This window comes from Ostrea edulis, chromosome 9 (genome assembly GCF_947568905.1).
Source record: "Ostrea edulis chromosome 9, xbOstEdul1.1, whole genome shotgun sequence".
Taxonomy (NCBI): domain Eukaryota; kingdom Metazoa; phylum Mollusca; class Bivalvia; order Ostreida; family Ostreidae; genus Ostrea; species Ostrea edulis.
In genome coordinates this window covers 9,375,447-9,395,726 of record NC_079172.1, presented here as the reverse complement: position 1 = coordinate 9,395,726, position 20,280 = coordinate 9,375,447, and the positions used below count along the sequence as shown (strand labels likewise).

Genomic DNA, 20,280 nt, shown 5'->3' with positions numbered 1-20,280 from the left:
CATAATAGTTGGGAGACATAAGCACCCTATGCAGGTGAACATGGACTATTGCTATATAAATTTGGAAAGTTGACGATGGAGAAGCTCTAGTCATTAGATTAGTCACAAAGTTGAATTATTATTTTATCGTTAACGTCTATGTTCAGTAAAATATACAAAAATGATACAGATGTGAAAGATTCTGCGGCTTTTTATCTTAAGTTCATTGGGGTATATCGAATCAACATATAAATGAAAATGGGTAATGGTTTATGATAAAACGTTGTTGATGTACCCAATACATGTATCTATTTGAAAGCACCGGTTACGGTAGCTCAGTAGTAGAGCGTTCACTTCGTAACTGGGAGGTCGTGAGTTCGATCCCCGATCGTGCCATGACCGCGTCAAACATAAGACGTCACTTTAGGAGATACGGATCCACTCTGACTTTTAACGCGCGTTGAACGTAATTTGTAGGGCATGCCACTTCCGGATTACAATAACAACTAAGTAATCAAGCATGGGATACTTCAATTGCTATCAAATTCCTGCATTTAAATGTTATCTTTGAAAGTAAGGAATCACTACAACCACTTTATAGGAAAATGCATTTGATTAAATTGCGTGAGTTGGCGAGGTTAGTAAATCTAGGGAGTATCTTGAGGATATCGGTAAATCTTCACGCCTTGCGTCCAATGATACGTGTCTAAATGAGCCTTTTCCCTTCCATCTCATTTACACCCAGGTACTAAGCACCAATAGTGACTTGGATCGTCATCGTAGCACAGCGCATACATGTAGCTCTTTTCGGACCGTCTGCTAGCGAAACACCGTTTGTATCAATGTCAACTTTGTCCTACAATTAGTTATTATCACATGACCGTGGTGTATAAACGTCAAATATAATCGGTCGTTCCGGCACATCCTGAAAGTTCCGTATTGCCTAAACATTCGGCATTAAGAAGTGGGAATCATGGGTCTTAAAAGGATATAATCTTAAAAACGGAGGTTCCGTGTCACGGCAGACGTTGGCACGTTAAGGAACCCTCACCGATGCAGCCCTGGGCGCTAAGCATGGTTTTAAATTTGTGGTAATTCACAATACAGCTGGTGACGTCTCAATCGGAGTGAGACGAAACTTAAAACAAGAAAACACCCGACCATTCTATTTGAAAGAAAGCCACAATATATTTTCTCCTTATGAAGAAGCCTTTGAAAAAAATTACACTTCATAAGAATACCAAAATAAGTTAGCTAATGAAAGGGGCACAATTTGATCCCATGGTCATTCTAACACACTGTTGGAAGATCTGATCATCAAAAACTACATAGATATTGTTAATGAGGAACTCTAGCATCTTTTTAATATCAGTTTCAAGGTACGTTTGAATAGAATTGACAGCAGGGGGCCATCCTTCAGTCTAAGAAATCCTTCGTGTGGATTGTATTTCAATTTTAGACATGTAGTTCGATATATTTTACCTATTTTTAATATACATTTAATCCACATGTTACCTTTCATTTGAAGTTTCAGGGCTAACGGACAAATACCAGGTAGCATCATGGATGAAAGGCGAAGATAACGAACATCAATCTAATAACTCCTATAAGCAATACAAAATAGAGAGTTGGGTAAACACGGACCCCTGGACACACCAGAGGTGGGATCAGGTAACTAGGAGGAGTAAGTATCCCCTGTCGATCGGTGGATTAAACAGTAAGTTAATTTGTTACTATATATCTACCTATATTTGACCGGGCTACCTTACGAGATTTCTAACATAGAATTATAAATATTCCTTAATGTTGATACATTAGATGAAAATGTAAAGATAGCGAACAATGATCAAGTTCATAAATTTGGTAGAGAATACAAAATTAAGACTTGGACAAAAATGAACCCCTGTACACACCAGAGGTGGGGTCAGGTGCCTAAGAAACGTAATCACCCCCTGTGGACCGGTCATACCCGCCGTGAGCCCTATATTTTGAGTAATCTTGAGTAATCCCTAGTCAAAATCAGGTGTAAAGAACGGTGAAAGGAAGATAACGAACAGAGATTAATCTCATTACTCCTATAAGAAAAACAAAATAGAGTTGGGCAAAAACGGACCAGTATGAAACACTTCATGCTGCATTTGACCCAATGAGAGGTTGCATTGGTAAATTACATCGTTATAACTGAATTCTACTACGTATTACTCTATTTACTTGATCAAGATATAGGGTGCACAGTGAGTGTGGCTAGTCAACAGGGGATGCTTACTCCTCCTAGGCACTTAAAGGCAAGGGCAACCCTAACCACATTATTGCTTTTATAAATATAGTATTACTGATATCGTAAATGGCAATCTTTAACAACAAAAACCCTTGCTTAAGGATTAAATCAATATTATTTTATCACATATCTTAAATTACCCGCCACTAAGAGAACGAGCGGCCATTGAAGTTTAATTTATGACGTCACACCGTCGGTTTCGGTTTATTTCATCAGCAGCACTGTAAACATGACAAGTCACGAACAGTTAAGTTTGGAACTGTATAAATCTGAGCCCATTCTTTCGCAAAAAGAAATTAAGAAAAGAAGAGGTAAAGTCGAGTCGCAGACCAGGCAGACGGTACACATATCTTCATACAAATATCTCAAACCTCAATTTGTCATTACGCAAATGATAGATCCACAGTTTACGTAGTCTTTTCTTTTGGTCGGGTCAGGAATTACGAGAACCCCCCCCCCCCCCCACCTTTTTTCATATCGCCCCTTCGGATTAGTGTAATTGACTGCTTGACAGGAAGGTATCAACTTATTCATTCGTAATGGGCCTCCGTGGCTGAGTGGTTTGAGCATTGAGCTCAATATCACACGGCCTCTCACCTCTGGTCGGCGTGGGTTCGAAATCTCACTCGCGCCGGTAAGTGAGAAAGTTTCCCAGTTTACTTTTGGAAGGTTGGTGGTCTCTTCCCAGGTACATTGTATCTGGGTTCTCTCTTCCACCAATAAAAACTGGGCGCCACCAAATAACTGAAAAATTGTTGAGTGTGGCGGAAAACACCAATCAATCAATCATATTCATTCGTAAAATCTACCACAAGCACATCTTTGAAGATCTTTGAATCTCATCAAAACCGGAACAGACAATGTGACGTCAAAATTATTGATTTTTGTGGCCTTAGTACAAAAGAGTTTTCACATACTCTGTAGATAGCGGGAATTTCAATTTTTAAAGTTTTCAAATTAGTACTGAAACCTATCTGGGACGTATATCAACAGAATAGTATGACAAATTTTTATCATATAATTAACCCTATCATTTATCAAGTAAATGTTTTGGGGGTTGCCTTTCCCTTGAATTCCACCTCCGATATCTACAAGGGTCCGTGTATTCTTTATAGGAATTATGAGATTGATCACTGTTCATCTTCACCTTACTTTCATTCTTATATTTCATACACAATCTCATTTCAAAAGGAAACCCCTTCATATATTCATGCATTTATAAATTGTTTAGAAAAGTGTTTTATTCTCTCCATTGCTTGGTAATTACAGCAAATTATCGAAAATCATGTTTCTATATAGCATCATTACCATTCAACCTAGCGCTGCTCATGAGTACTTTGATTTTTAAAATTTTAAAATAATTTTAATTAGCATATTGTTTGGTTGAACACTCCATTGAAGAGTTGTTTAATGTTACTCAGGTAACCGTTTAGGCTCATGGATTTCTTGTTAGTTATTATGATTAAAATCGTATAACCTATATAAAAAAGAATTAGGCGTCATTATTTAGGCCACGTAAAATTAAGTAAGCTTTCGGTTCTCCTATTAAATAATTCCGAGGAAAAGTAGTTCAGAACTTGATAATCAAATCTGAGCACAGTCCTTCCATAGCCGTCGATATAAATCGTAAGAAGAATAATGACAACTTTGGCAAATCACCGCCAATTACAGGTGCTACGTTACGTGAATAAATAATTATAATCAAAGAAATACTCCACTTGGTAACATCGACCGTCTTTGGCCCGTTGATTGAAAATATACAGTATTTTACAGTGTAGCGGTTCTAATGGATGTCAACACTCTAGCTCACCACGAACACGTGCAAATGTAATCCATAGTTTTAGTTCCATTGCTAACAATTCTATTTGGTCAGATTTTAAACATGCATTTCCACCATATATCTTTTACCTGTGAGGAGCCGGGTTAGAATAGGTCCTCATTACCCCTCGTTTGTCGTAAGAGGCGACTGAATGGGGACGGTTCTTCGGTTGAAGCTGCAAAATCCGAAGCCCCGTATCACAGTGCCGAGCATAGGCAAGCAACCAGCACTACCTATTTTAGCAATAGCTTTGTCATATCGAAATAAACGTACATGTGCATATAAGTTCCCGAGACATTCTATATGGTTAGAATGTTCCGCGACATTATGCAAGATTGTAAATACCACGTTACTGGAGCTCTCGTAAAAAGAAGTTTATAAAAGTGTATATAGCTTGGGCAGCTTCCCCAGAGAATGCACATGGATGCAACAGGTAAATGTACCATGCAAATTAAGTATGATATGAAACAAAAACATGTGAATTAGATATAGTTTTACTGTACTTTATTTGGACCAAATTTGAATTGACACGTCGCAATTCGTTAATCCAAGCTCCCATCTGCATTTATAATGTTTCTTTGCAAACGATATAACGGGAAATCTTCGGTTTGAAATATCATTTTAAGGGTTGTTTGTATAATAACTGTCCTCCTCTTCTTATTACATTTAATCGCGATCGACGATACATATAGTATACCATCACTAGAACCCATTTACATGTATATGATTTTTGAATTTTTTCATAGCATATTAAACAGAAAAGTTGCTCAAATGTTCACCATTTCCAGGTTTCGTGAGAGTTTAAATTGACGGAATAGACATTAACGTTCTTGCATTTTGACTTCTACTTGTTTAATACAATGCACATTGTATATTCAATTTGTTAGCTATGGAAATTAAAAATATAGAATTATGTTTAATCTGTATCGGATGTGCCTTGTTAAACTAGCGATCCAGAAGAGCAGTATTGCCTTGCGTATTGAAAGACAAAGAATCAATTTTTTTCATAGCTCTCTCTCTCTCTCTCTCTCTCTCTCTCTCTCTCTCTCTCTCAAAGAAATAAACACTTTTGTAATTCTATATTACATGACTGTATATTATGAAGATATACCATGAACTATTTACAAAATGTTTGTTGAAAAATAATTAAAAAATAAAATAAAAAGAAAGACAACGAATCACGAATTTTACTTTCTTTTTATTTCACTTAAAGATGGGCTCTTATATTTATTAGTCTAGACGCTTTCATAGATGATATACCAAGTCGAAGAATGTGGTAACATATCCTTTCTTACAAAGGCATCTCGTATAAAAGATTAAACTCGAAACATGTGGTCGGTGGTACATTGTACTTCACTTTGTTCTCAAACTATTTGAATATAGTAGTTTCAAGAATCGTTCGTTAATCACTCGCGGTATGTATTTACAAACACGTGCGAGGTCGATAATTGTGTGGAACTGTGGGAGTGATCCTTTCCCGATCGTCATCAAAACAAACAAATGTCAGGAAAACAATATTATTCCTCACTGCAAATTGAATAAAAGTCATCGGAGATCCACCCACACCTTATGTGTAAAAAAAAAACCCCACCTCTCTATTGAGAAATTTAACAACCATCCAGGCTCTATTAAAAGTCATTGGCATTTTACTAAATGCATCAACGATGTACATGTACATTATATAAGCCAACATGTACATGTAACCAAGCGTGATTTACGGAAAATGCGAGAAACCAATTTGTCGTTGAAGTTAAGTCATGTACATGTGCTTACATGAAACATTACAACAAACGAAAATCATGCATCAACTTTAAACTTTCAAATGTAATGCCTTTGAAGAAAGTGTAGAATGTAATACATTTAAAAGGAAAAACACAAAATACCAGCATCGTAATATGGAAATGATATTTTAATAACCAAAACTAGTATATCAGATATACTGGTCGCCTCTGTTGAATATTCAGGAAACACAAAAACAAAGAAGGAAAGGAAATTATGAATTTTAAAACAAACAACTAAGAAACTAGAAAATTGACAAGTCAGAAAGGGCCTCGTAATGAATATTATCCATCAGGTGATCTGCCACCGAAACCACGTTTGTATGTATCTGATCAGATATTTCAATAGGCATGATTGATTTCTACATCCTCCCTTACATTTTTTCTGGGCTCAAAGAAAAAGTCCCGTCATGCAATTAATACTAGTATTCAAAAAATCTAAGTCCTATAACTCTGTAAGAACAAACCTGTACATTACATTACATTACTGTTAACTGAAAATCGAAAGGGTTTTTCCTCTTTCTAATCCGTGCATTACATGTACATGTACCTTTAAATTCCATAAAATTCCAATAATCTAGCGTTATTGCGTGCCATAGAAAATGTTATTATCTTTTTAATATTATAAAATTCTAAGTCCCTTAACAAAGCATATGAATTGTGAAAATCAAAAAGTGTCTTCCTATGTCTAATCAGAGTATTATATTTATATTGCAAATCACATTTTCCTCTATGAACCAACCAATTTCAGCGCGCAACACAATCCATTCACATTGACTATGAACGGATTATGAACTAGCTTAAAGCACGCGACTGAGAGAGCGTAATGGTTTGAAAAAAATAGAACATCTGTTACAAAGATCTCTCAAGTCACACCTTTGGATTAAGATTGTAAACTTACGTGGATTATCATCCCAATCTTGCGGTCTCCTACCTCCAAAATACAGTGCACCTTGCAATGTTGATAAAAGGCATGGTGAGACGAAATGTGACGTCATGTCTATGTGTTGACGTACGTCACAATAACTACTGTGACAGAGGCTAGGAGTTCGTTTTATGCAACAAAATAGAAGCAATGTAAACAAACGGTGTTTTAGTAAATGAATATAAATATAAGAAATGAACACCACTTTTGAGCTGTTCATGGTCAATATGAACGGATTTGGATTAGAGGCAAATTCTCTGTGAATCGCTAGCGCGATTCACAGAATTTGCCTCAAATCCAAATCCGTTCATACTGACCATGAACAGCTCAAAAGTATGTTCATTTCTTAAATGTACCGGTATAAAGTTTATGAACATCTTCCCAAGGAATTTTTGAGTTTCCGAGTGTCATAGAAAGTGCTGACAGAAGAAAGGACGGGCAGAGATTTAAATAGACAATGGACAGTCAATTCGGAAATCAAATGAACATTTAGGTACATATTCATGTAAGGTATTAAACGGACAGGAAGGTTATTATAGTAAATAGACACTCGGGTCAGATACTGAATGCACAGTCAGAGCAATTGTTGAATGAGCAGTCAGGACATATACTAAATAAACAGTCAATTTAGATTCTAAATAGACAGTGATGCAGGATTCAGATGGACAATCGGGTTTTATTCTGGATGGACAATAAACTGGTCAGATTAGTAACTGAATGGACAATCCGATCAGATAGTGACTGGACAGATAGTTCTTATACTAAATGGACAGTCAGATGAAATATCGAATGGAGGATCAGTGGCTGATAAATGGACAGTCATGTAAAATGTCGAATAAGCAGTCAGTTTTGATACTAAATGGATAGTCTAGTCATACTCGGATTGGTTAATCAGGTAAACTTTTGAATAGTCAGGGTAGATACTGAATAAACAGTCAAGGTTGATACTTAATGAACATGTAAAATGTTTAATTGACAATATTGGAACTGCACACGGTAGTAGAATATTTATAAGGATTGCACCAGACAATCCCTTACACAGGGAACTACGCATTTTTTGTATTTAACCACAACACTCGTAATGAATTTTAAGTCTGAACTTCAATAAGAATCATCATTTAGTCATTACTAAGGTTTAAAACTCGAAAATCTTCACTCTGAAATTCCACTCAGTACCAGTCGCACGTGTTTAAGTATCGTTTTCTTATGACACACATTGATTTGCATTCTCGTCTGCAATTTGATCTGAATTACAAAGTGTACAACATCTTTGATTCAAAGGAATATTTGACCACCTGCCTGTCTCTACGAAAGAACTTTTACATTATTAATTCATATGAAACTATGACAATCAAAGTATTCCTATGTAATTGTTTCATTCATGTCGTTCACAAGGGATTTTTTTATTTTACAGTTTCAAACATACAAAAGATGACTTTAGGGAAAGGCATGTTTACAATTGTCAGACATTTCAATAACTTCTGATTGAAAACCCCTTTTCGGTTTAATCTTTTGCACTGATGTAAGCTGGTGAAAAGTTCAGATTAGGTTCACTTCTCCAGGAGACATGTTAACAAAATAATGACACAACATTTACATGTACATGTACCTGCATTAAGACTTAAAACATCTGTAAACTATAAACAACACAAAACCGATATTGTATCTCTTCATATTCAGCCAAGTGAAAAGGCGAAAATAATGAACAGTGCTCAATCCCATCACTCCTATAAAGACTACAAAATTCAGCGTAGGGCAAACGCGGACCCATTGGCATACTAGAGGTGGGATCAGGTGCCTAGGGGTGAGAATCCCCTGTCGACCGGATACACCACATGACGTAGAATTAAATTACATTTTCTAGTTTCTGCTCACTTTTTGTCCGACGTCAGTCCATCCGTAAACTTTTAATATTTTCGACTTCCTCTCCAGAACCACACGGCTAATTTCAGTCAAACTTGCCACAAAGCATGCTTGGGTAAAGAGGATTCAAGTTTATTCAAACGAAGTGTCACCTTCTTTTTGCAGTGGAGATAATCAATTATTAATAAACGTTTTATGACATCTTACAAAAGTCCTTCTCAAGAACCACTGGGCCAATTTCAATCGTCTTTTGGTGAAGGGAGTTCGAGTTTGTTCAAATGACGGGTCATGCTCCACGCAAAGGGGAGTTAATCAAGAAAAGACAAAATAGGGTGGAGTCATTTAAAACTCTTGTTCTTCAGAACCAAAGTTGTGCACATGTATGAATGCTTCCTGACAGTGTAGATTCAATATGTTCAAATCATAGCCCCTTGGGGTAGGGTGGCGCTACAATAGGGGATCAAAGTTTTAAAAGGGGATAAATAGGGTAAATCTTTAAAAATCTTCTCAAGAACAACATAGCCATGATTAATTACATTAATATGCAAGAATCCCCAGGTAGTGCAGATTAAAATTTGTTTACATTGTGGTAACTGGGGATAGAGTGAGACCACATTTGGGTATAACAGTTTTACATGGGAACATATAAGAACAATCTTCTTAATAATAGCAAGGCCATGGATACTCATATTAAATATGCGAACATCGCGAGGTAGTGCAGATTGAAGTATGTTCAAATCATGACCCATCTTCAGCAGGTCCATAATTTCGTCGTATCAATATCCAAGGGTCTCCCGGTAGTGCAAAATAAAGTTTGTTCAATTCAGGGGACCCAGAGGTAAGGCGGAGCTATAATAGGGTATACATTGAATAAGGCGAAAAGGGTTTTCTTCAATTGACATTTAACATAGAGAACTAGGAACAGTGGTCATGACACTAAGATCAAACTGTTTGAAACATTAGTACGGTTGGGTGTTTCATTATTATATAGACATAAAGCCAGGAAAATGACAGAGATTGAAGGAAAGAAGATGAATTCGCAGACTTTACACAGTTTCATTTCTCACACTGTCTATGGCGTGTAAAATTATCGAATATGAATAACAACTTTTCGAATATGAATGATATGCTTTAGAATATAAATTACAAGTTTTCGAATATGAATAACAAGATTAGTATAATAGTGCAACGTTTTACTCGCCATAACTGTCAGCATACAATCAGATTATGATATTAATAAAAATTGTTTATAATTGTAAACAATCTGCGTTTTAAACGTTAAATTTCGACACAAATTAAATTACCTTTAACGCTCTCTTCTCAAACATTGCAACAAAGAGTTCCGTGTTTTATTAAATTTTAAAAATTTATCTATTAAAATGGGAACTACATAAATTACAAAAGTATGTAAAAAAAAAAAGAAAAGAAAAAAAAAAGAAGTTGATAAAGGGGTAATTTTTATCCCGTTCGTTAAATAATATTATTTTACACTAGTTTTAAGGTTTGAATTCAACATCCAACCAATGCATGCATGTTGTGTAACAAAATTAGATGTGAAAACTATATATAAAAGTCTCTTTTTTTGGAGTACAATTAAAACAATACTCCAAACACTTTCTCGAAATATTTCGACCGTGATACTTGTCTTCTTCAGTCGTGTGTATCTGTCTTAGCAACGTAACGCAAGACTACCTACACAAAAGTACTACGACCACAGACCATATAGGTCATAGTACTTTTGTGTATGTAGTCTTGCGTTACGTTGCTATGAGAGATAAACACGATTGAAGAAGACCGGTAACACGGTCGAAATATTTCTAGAAAGTGTTTAGAGTTCTCTAGCAGCATGTAACCAGCGCGCTAGACCTCTCGACCATCTAAGCAAGCTTTCGATGACGATGAAATTCTCGCCACGCTGTCGCACGCTACACTGTCATTGAGAATGGAAATGGGCCAAGGTTATTTAACGTACATTTTAGAGGATCATACATGATACACTTGCATTTGAAATGTATTATATAAAGCACGGAGCTAGCAATGAACTCTTAAATGAACATAACTGCCCTAAGTGAAGAAATATTTAATATAAAGTACAGAAAATTTCACTTTATTTGGATACCCACTTCCGCCCCTACCCGGCGTTGAACTCACAACCTGTGGAACCATATATATATATGTGTGAGCGTGCGTGAGTGTGAGAATCATATCGGTAAGAGCGTACAGTAATTACCCATTATCTTTGTGATGTTTCATACAAATGAATATATTGGAAACAGTCAGACCAATAAATTCCTCACTGAAGAATCATAATGAGTAGTGATCCCCTTCAGATCAACCCTTCTCCAATACACTTTACCCACATGTCAGTTTTCTAAATCCTAAAATCAAATTCTCGGTTTTGTTGTTGGGGACAGTTGATACAACTGCCTTTGCAATTCAGAATATCGAGAAATTCTAAACCTGTTTTCATGCAAGTCTGATCCGAAATAAAGTATATTAAATCATTTAATGAACGAGAGGTATACATTACACCGTCCCGTTGTTATCGAACCAAAAAATGATGAAATGTGTGTGTGTCCGAATCATAAAACACATTTCATTTGACCCCCGAGGACAGCTGAAGTACTCTCTGCAAATGGCGTGTTGCACTATATTTTAAATTACCACTCACCCAAGCAAATTGGAAGTGTAAGGGTGTAAGCATTAATGGCACACAAACACGTCGCTTTGACGTGTGCATCTTTTACCATCGGAGGCTTTTATCGCTCCGCGAATTACCACGAAGGTGCATGTAAATCCCTGTTTCAGCCATCGATCTGCACGATGTGTCGACAGACCACGTTAATTGTAAACAAACACACTGATTGGGAAAATGAAGCTAAATATAAGACCATTGTCCTTAAACGTGATGTAGATGAAGTACTTTATGTTTCTCTTATTGGGTCTTCTAACGATAATGACCGTTCTTTTGATAGGTTGAGGCCAAGCGCACACTAATGACCCACCCGCTGAAAGGTTCGGAAAACCTGCATGAAAATTGATTTGAGTGCGATGTATATCGACTATGTCAATATGAGATGAATATGGAATGGAAATCTTTTATCAATCAAGTTGATTGTTTCATTCGCTGATTTAAAGCGCAGTGTCGCATTTACAAGATAACGATAGGACTGTGATTTTCGTTATCTATAAACCCCGTTAACCTGCAGACCATTTAGATATGAGGTGATGCACGGGTCATTTGTATACCGTAATGTAATTGCATCGCCGTGACGTTAGATTAGGTTTAATCGAAATTAATAACACGCTCTGACGTCCGTCTCTCCCGTGTCGCTCAAAGATTTGAAAGGTTAAATATGTTTAAATATTTTTGGGGTGATTCGAACGCACTTTAATATCAAATAGCCTTTCAGTCTTGTTGACAAAGTAAATATTTTATAGAAGTATTTAAAACTTATTGTTTATTACAATTTCAATCGAGAACACCCAACGAGCCATGAAGGTAACAGCACATCTCCATATGAGTGAAAAATTCCCGAGAGGGATGTTAAACACTATGCAATCAGTGAACCCTATAGGAGACAACAGGTACTTAATTCTGGATAAAAGGAATGTAGATGATGGAACTTCAAACACACGTGTAAGGTTTACAATTCTTCCGCAGGTAAAAAACATGTTTCATTCACATCGTATAAATAATTGACATGTTTACACTAAAACCATGCATTTGAGGGGATTTTGATATCACTTTATTTGCTAAATGAAGAAACACGGGAAGAAAAAGAATTTGACAGAAATGTCTAAGACATAATAGAAATATTAGTTTGACGAATTTAAAATACATGTACATGTAATTACAGAATCTAACACATATCAATTAAATGTATCTCTGTACATACGTCAGTGTAACTGTTCTGTTGAGCAGAAGAATTGAAATGTTTGCTGATTAGAAGTACCCACCCATTCTTTTTTCTGCAGCATACTGTTTTATACTTTCAGAATTTTGGGAAATATTTCAAATCTATTATTACCTTTACCCTTTAAGATTCTCTGTCGTTTTAAGAACGATATAAAAATGTAACGGGTCCTCTTGCTGGTGAGGCGGTAAAACGAGGCCCTATAAAGACCTCTCACCGGGATAGTCGGGGGTCAAATAAGTACCATCATGCAGCGCCTGTGACGTTTCAATACGTTTGTAATTTCCTCGATATGATGTTTAACAGCGATCAATCGTCTGTATTTCAAATGTAGGACTTTTTTCTTACAAACATTTTATACATATGTGAATACTTAGTGCGGGTTTTCGAAGGATATAGTGCAAGCTGTATACACATGGTGACTGGATGTATTCATACGCTTACCTTTTCTCTTCGTCGGAACGACTATGGAGAGAGCAAGGCACGACTCGGACATCTGGTTTTTCTGTAGAAGTCTTCGTCTGTTAAGACTAGTAGCCTTCTTCCAACACATATCCTTCACTTTATAGATGAGATTACCATCTCTTTGGTAACATAATGGCGACCCCGTGATATATTTCTGTACATCGTTCGTTCTATTGAGAAATTTGTCAGTTCCACCGAAAGGTCTTCGAGGTACAGCAAAGGTAAGGCCCAGGATTCTGTCCACGGGATGCAATCTTGTGTTCGGGAACATGATCAAAAATCCCTTTAAATTCCCATTTCTATAAGAATACAGGTTTCCTATGTCTCGCACTATCTTTGTGTTACATATGGAACATGTCACCATTGTAAAAAATGTAACCACATATACACATATCTTGCCCTGTTCGCCCTTCATATCAAAATAAGTGATGTATGACAGAGAGAAAACAACTGTTCCGGGTTCCAATGCCAATCACCGTAGGATATATGTCGACTATAATCCAATAATTCGCAATGAATTGAAACAATAAGTGAGCAAATGAAAAGTCAGTGACTGAATGCGATGTAAAAATTTCTAATGATCAACCGAAGAAATCAGTTATTCAACTGAAAATGGTGCACACGTTCAAAAGCCACCGCGACAGGTAGCCAGGAAGGATCAATATCGGAGCCATCTCCCTGTATATCTCACCGGGCTTGTATTGAGCTTTTAGTCTATATTAATCAAAACATATTTTCCGATCGGTCTCCTTAATTGGAATTCGGTGTGTCGCATGAGCAAGCGAAGACAATGAACAACATCGGTGACAAACCTGTAGCAAACAGTGTTACGTTCAAACTGTGCAGTGAAAACTAGCACTGACTCTTTTCCAAAGCATTCGATCGTTTTATTCTTTTTTTCTAGAGTAATTGTTTCTGAAATAGGATATCAAGCGTGGACGAGTTGATAACTCAACTAAAAGCAATCCCCTACTTTCTACAACACTACATAAATATTTCATATCTCTATACGTTCATAGAAATGTAATCGTTTGAACCGTTGATTTCTTAGGATAGGACCGTGTTTCATTTTCACGAGTTCAATAGCACGTTTGAGGGGCCGCTACCATTACTGTGAAGTCTGAACTGTTTTGTTGAAGGAGATTTTATGGAGATGGAAACAAGAATGTGAATATTTTTATGTTAAACTTGAACAGCCAACGAGATCGTAAAATAGAAAGTGGACGGAAATAAAACTAACGGATTTGACACTTTCTACGATCGATTGTTGATGCAGTGTTTTTTTCTTTCTCACTTTTCTGCAAAAAGTAAATTTTTGTTGGTTAAGAATTACTCATTTTTATTCCCCCTGAGATCAAGGATTGGGGGCATATAGTTTTTGGTCTGTCTGGATGTTTGTCCGCAATCCTTTATCGTACGTAACGTTTAATGTTTGTTGAAAGTGCAAGTTGCAATATGGCCCTATAGAGGGTTACAATAAACAATGAAAATTATCGTGCTAACATTTGCATATATAAATTATGAATCTTTGTCTACATTTTTTATTGTTGATCAAATCATCAATATAATTAAATATTTATGGATATCTTTTTTCATTTCACACATACATGTACCCCCCTCTTTTAATGTGTTTGGTATGGAGCCTTCATATGGGAAAACTTCTCTGATACCAAGTCCATATATTTCTTCACAATCCACAGCCATATCATGAGCACCTCCAACCAAAATCATATTCTGTGTGGATATTAGACTGTTATACATTAAACTTATATTAAAGTATCTTTTTGGTTGACGTTTTTTATGACATGAAAAGTGAAGATAACGAACAGTGATCAATCTCATAACTCCTATAAGCAATACAATATAGATAGTTGGGCAAACACGGACCCCTGGCCACGCCAGAGGTGGGATCAGGTGCCTAGGAGGAGTAATCATCCCCTGTCGACCAGTCACATCCGCCGTAAGTCCTATATCCTGATCAGGTAAACGGAGGTATCCGTAGTCCTCCTATAAGCAATACAATGTAACAATATAGATAGTTGGGCAAACACGGACCCCTGGCCACGCCAGAGGTGGGATCAGGTGCCTAGGAGGAGTAATCATCCCCTGTCGACCGGTCACACCCGCCGTGAGCCTTATATCCTGATCAGGTAAACGGAGTTATCCGTAGTCAAAATCAGTGTGCCAAGAACGGCCTAACAATCGGTAAGAAATACGTCAGACAGCATTTGACCCAATGAAAGGTTGTATTGACGAACTAGATCATTATAACGACCAAAGAATTTGCGAAATGCTGACTTCAATCGAGAATGTTGAAACCCCTGTACCATCAAGTTGTTTGTCAGTAGCATGCCTCGATTTAAAAACCGCAGAACAAGCTCCTGCGTATCAAATCAGTTGAGAGATATAAACACCATATGCAGGTGATAATGGAATATTGCTACATAAACATGGGAAGTTGACGATGGAGAAGCTGAAATCACCCCGTTTGTTATACACTTGAGTTGTCAGTTTGCCGTTAATGTCTACTTTCAATAAAATATCTAAGAATATCTAATTTGAATGTATGTTATGATCCAAAACAAAAACCCACCCCTGGGGCATTGATTTGATCTGCACCATCTGGTTGAATGCTTCTGGAGAAGAAGATGAAATTGTGAAATGTTTACAACGATGACGACGACGACACCGACAGACAACGTAGGCATTTTAGTTAACTCAGGTGAGTTAAAAGGGGACAAAACGTAATTGAAATTGATCAAACGTCGTATATAATTACTGTCATACATTGGATTTTGCATCCATGTCCGCATCATCGCTAGCCAAGGGTTTGCGATCCGCTCCCCTTGTCTACAACGAAACGGATCGGACCGTAAACCCTTGGCTAGTGAAATATGCCATGTCTGACGTTTAAAAGTTTGTATGCGGAAAATAAAGCATAGTTGATACCTACATGTAGGTCATTATTTTTGGCATCAGTTTGAAGATGGATGCTTACTCTTCCTAGGCACCTGATCCCACCTCTGGTGTGTCCAGGGGTCCGTGTTTGCCCAACTATCTATTTTGTATTGCTTGTAGGAGTTATGAGATTGATCACTGTTCGTTATCTTCACCTTGCATATTATATGAGATTTTAAAAAAAAATATTTTCAAGAAATTTAATGAAGACAAGTGGTTTAGCTATATTGTATCATGTTGAATAACCTTGATCAGTAACATTTGCTTAATGATTGATTCACCTGCAACATATTGGGTTTTTCCAAAAATTTGGACATCATATGGACTCGTTAAGAGAAAATGAGTTTTTCTGAAGAATCTCCTCCGTGATTAACCGTTGTCCAAAGAGCTGAAGTCGCACGCAAGGTTTGATTAAGTGTCTTATTAAAAATTGAACAACGAAAAAGAATATAATGGCTCAGACGTACAGTGCTATACTAAGTAATATTTTGGATGTGACTTCAAAGTGGAAAGTCCCATGTTACGATAGGCGTTGACACGATACTGTAAGTGTCATGCTTGGGTCAAACTTTGTGGCACTTCACCGTAAGCAACTCTACAAGAGTGAAGAATTATCGAATGGACGTAAAACAGCATATAATGTACCAATTTACTTTCTGAATGCATCGTTTTGATATCACTAATAGGTCACAAATAATGTTTACTTAATATTTCCAATACGTTTTCGTAAAACTATCCAGGAGCCCATAACAGTTGCCGCTTTGTCCATCCGTTTGAATTCATGTCTTTTCAACCGTTCATTGGAATTCGATATCAATTAATGTTAGAAAATGATTCATTGAACCTTATCTTTTGGACTAGGCTTAGTATAGGTCATTTATCAAAGTTCAAGGTATCTCAGAAAACCAGATATTAACTATGTTAAGAGCGACAGTTACAAATTCAAAATGCAACTACTTGAAGATTTTGCAGAAAATGTCTTCCATGTTAGTCATGCTTTTAAACACGTCACATTACATTGCTTGGTATACACCAAATGTCCGACACTACACCTTCTCTAATTATGGTGTCCCAATAAGGCCATTTGAGAAAGTGCAATTTAGCACAGCATTTGACCCAATGATAGGTTGTATTGGTAAACTAGATCGTTATGGCGGCTATAGAATTTGCAAAATGCTGACTCTAAACGAAACTGCACCATCAACTTGTTTGTCAGTAGCCTGTCTCGATTTAAAAACTTATCATACGCAGAACAAGGTTTTGCGTATCGAATGAGTTGAGATATATGCACAACATTTGCAGGTGATAATGGAATATTGCTATATGAATATAGGAATTTGATGATGGAAAAACTGAAATCATCCCGTTTGTTATAGAGTTGAGTTGTTAGTTTGTCTGTTATACAGTGATTTTCCTGCTTGATACTCTCAATCAATTTATATACATGTATATCTATGAAGTAGGAATTATTTGAAGCTGTTGATTAAAATTAAAATTTTGTAATTTTAACAAGCTTTTATGTACTTTTTATTGTGACGTATAACGAAACTATGTGATTTTTATGCTGTTACATACATCCATGTCTGTCTGACGTCTTTAAAAAGCTGGCAACATATACGTTTTCTTTGGTTATAGATTTAATCGAACTATATCACAAGCAAGTGGGCAATAATAGTTTTTCCAAGTTTGAAACGATAAGAAGACAAAATAACATGAAGGTGGCGCTACTGTTAAGGTTAAATCCCAAAGATCCGCCACTTTCATTTCTAAAGCCGAAACAGTCGCTATCGATGTTAAACGTATTTATGTCTGACGCGGCGTCAATATTGAGAAGCTGGGATTTTCATGTTTGCGAAGCTAGCACCCTTACCACAGGGCTAACGCGACCAGTCAGTAAATTGGTGGCAAAACTTTCCTATATTCTCAATGCGTAAAAGTTCGTCATAGCTTCATTATATTCTCGAATATGAATCAGAAGAATATGGATCCGGAAGTGCCGAACTTGTAAAATTTACCATGAACAACTGTCTTCTTAGTGTTTGAGTGATAAACATGTACATGAATAATGGGCCAATCCTTCCGTTTCATGGGGTAGAATTTCTGAATTGTTTGGATTTAAAATTTTTGCCTTTACGCACAACATTATCATTGTTGTGGTACGTTTCCGTTATGCTGCTATCACAAAATTATGCAAATCCTAAAGAAATGCAAATTAAGCCATGTCAAGATTGTATCGCTTTTTAGAGTTGCCAATGTGACAAAAGTGTCGACAGCCTGATAACTACCATTGCTTTCTCTTGTTTCATGATCTAAATGAGAAATAAGCCAACGGCCGATGTCATTCAGTTTAAAATGTTTATGGAGAACATTATAGTGTTTAGTTGCATAAATGCCTATAGGTTACGCTTTTCTATATGACAGCTTCTAAATTATTTATTTGTTATGAAATTCGAACAACAACCCACAATTTACCCATAGCGAACGTATCCCCGGTCATGTTTGAAAAGAGTACTATAATGTGGTCTGAACTGTGTCATTTGAATCAAATCAAGTCTTGCAATTTAAAAATAATTTTGAATTTGTATCCTTAGTCTTGTAAATCAAATTTATTTTGAATTTTCGTCCTGGGTAACCAAGAGTTTTAACTACACTAGTAATGTGTTCTGATTCATTCTTCTAATATCTCCTCGACAAGGATCAAATTTCAATGGCAGAAAAAACCTGAACCGTAATGGAGGAGCATGCTACTGTAGCAGGATGTGATCAGTGTCGTTTAATGATTAAAGATTTGCAGTTGCATGTAACTAGTTAGTCAGAAAGGGTCCCCCCTAGAGCCTAATCCCAGTATCACGTGTACTAGTGCTAATGACATATAATTCATTATTAATGACAGAGAGGGATGATTGTGATATTTTTCAGATCTACATTTCCATGTTCAACTGCAAGATCAACTACGTTAACTTTGTACAAAATATTTAAGCTTTAAATTCAATTAAATTAGTGGGAAGTTCTGCCGTAACCTTGACCTTTGATCTTTAAACCAAATCTTTCTTTAATGGTGAACTACCATCGAATTTGTCAAAATTTGTTCAAGACATTGAGGTACAATTTTTTTTTAAAGTGCTTCTGGGCAAACAGACAGACGCTCATAATATGTAGGTGTCTTCTTTTACTTTACAACTACGTTTCTGTAGAATATGAAAACTGTATGTTGAACTTTCAAGATGTTGTGTCACAATGAAAACATATTAAACTTGGATTAGAGGTTTGTTGTGATCATGACAGTTGACCTTATGAGTCCAGATTAAATAGGATGTTTTTTTAATGGTGAACTACATTTGTGTAAATATGAAAGCTGTACTTATATGTGTTGAAAACTTTTCAACGTATTAGCTTGTCAGAATAAAAGTATAGTTAAGCCAGAGACTGATGGTTTCTTGTGACCTTGACCTTTGATCACTTTTGGTCTCATGACTCAAAAATATGTGGTGTTCCTTTCATGATCAACTATCTTTGTATAAAATATAAAATATATATACATGTATCATGTCACAATGAAAGTGATCACAAACAGACATACGGACGAACTGAACAAAACGTACAACTGACATTTAGAATTTTGCTGACCATTAGAAATACCTTTGTTAATCGTTGCGAGCATTAAAAATTAAAACATAAAATTTTAAACTTTTCAGCTTAAATCCTGTCCATGCCTTTATAGATGATCAAATATAGTGTACCTTTCTATAAAATGTGAAAGGTTGATGTTGATAATTTCTAACTTACCCGTGTTACAATGAAAGCAAAATAAAGTTACAAATTGAAGGACTGTTATTACCTTCACCTAAACATTTATAAGTTTGTCCTCTGATGATTAACTACCATTTTGCATGAAATATGAAAGATTCAAATTGAAAACTATTCATGATATAGTGTCACAATGAAAGTGATGACGAACAGTTGGACACTGATTCCTACAGGTCTTCCGCATTTCAATGTGCGACCCCAATTACATACACTATGTGTATTTCTCTTATGCTCAACGCCTTCTGTATAATGAAATTGTTATTACGATGAAAACTATTGGTATTATTGCTTCACGATAGATACATACAGACAAGGTCATGTGACCCCCAACATTCACAGACGTCCTTGTCTCGTTGTAAAGTATTTCTTTACAAAATATTAAAACGTTACGGTAAGAACTGTTTGAGTTGTCGCGTTAAACAAAAGTGTCCAGGGTTGATTTGATTTGAACATATTTTAATGTCTAGGTGAAAGGCGAAGATAACGAACAG

At 36.3% G+C, this 20,280-nt stretch overlaps 1 protein-coding gene across 1 annotated transcript in view; it reads right to left on the bottom strand.

Annotated features, from left to right (window-relative positions):
* Window positions 1-13,879, bottom strand: part of LOC125659005 (neuroligin-4, X-linked-like) — a 73,447-nt gene extending 59,568 nt beyond the window's left edge. The window contains exon 1 of the mRNA XM_048890490.2: window positions 13,004-13,879. Within this exon, the coding sequence (XP_048746447.2) occupies window positions 13,004-13,439 (436 nt within the window). The 5' untranslated portion in view covers window positions 13,440-13,879. The remainder of the gene's footprint in view (window positions 1-13,003) is intronic.
* Between the last annotated feature and the right edge of the window lie 6,401 nt (window positions 13,880-20,280).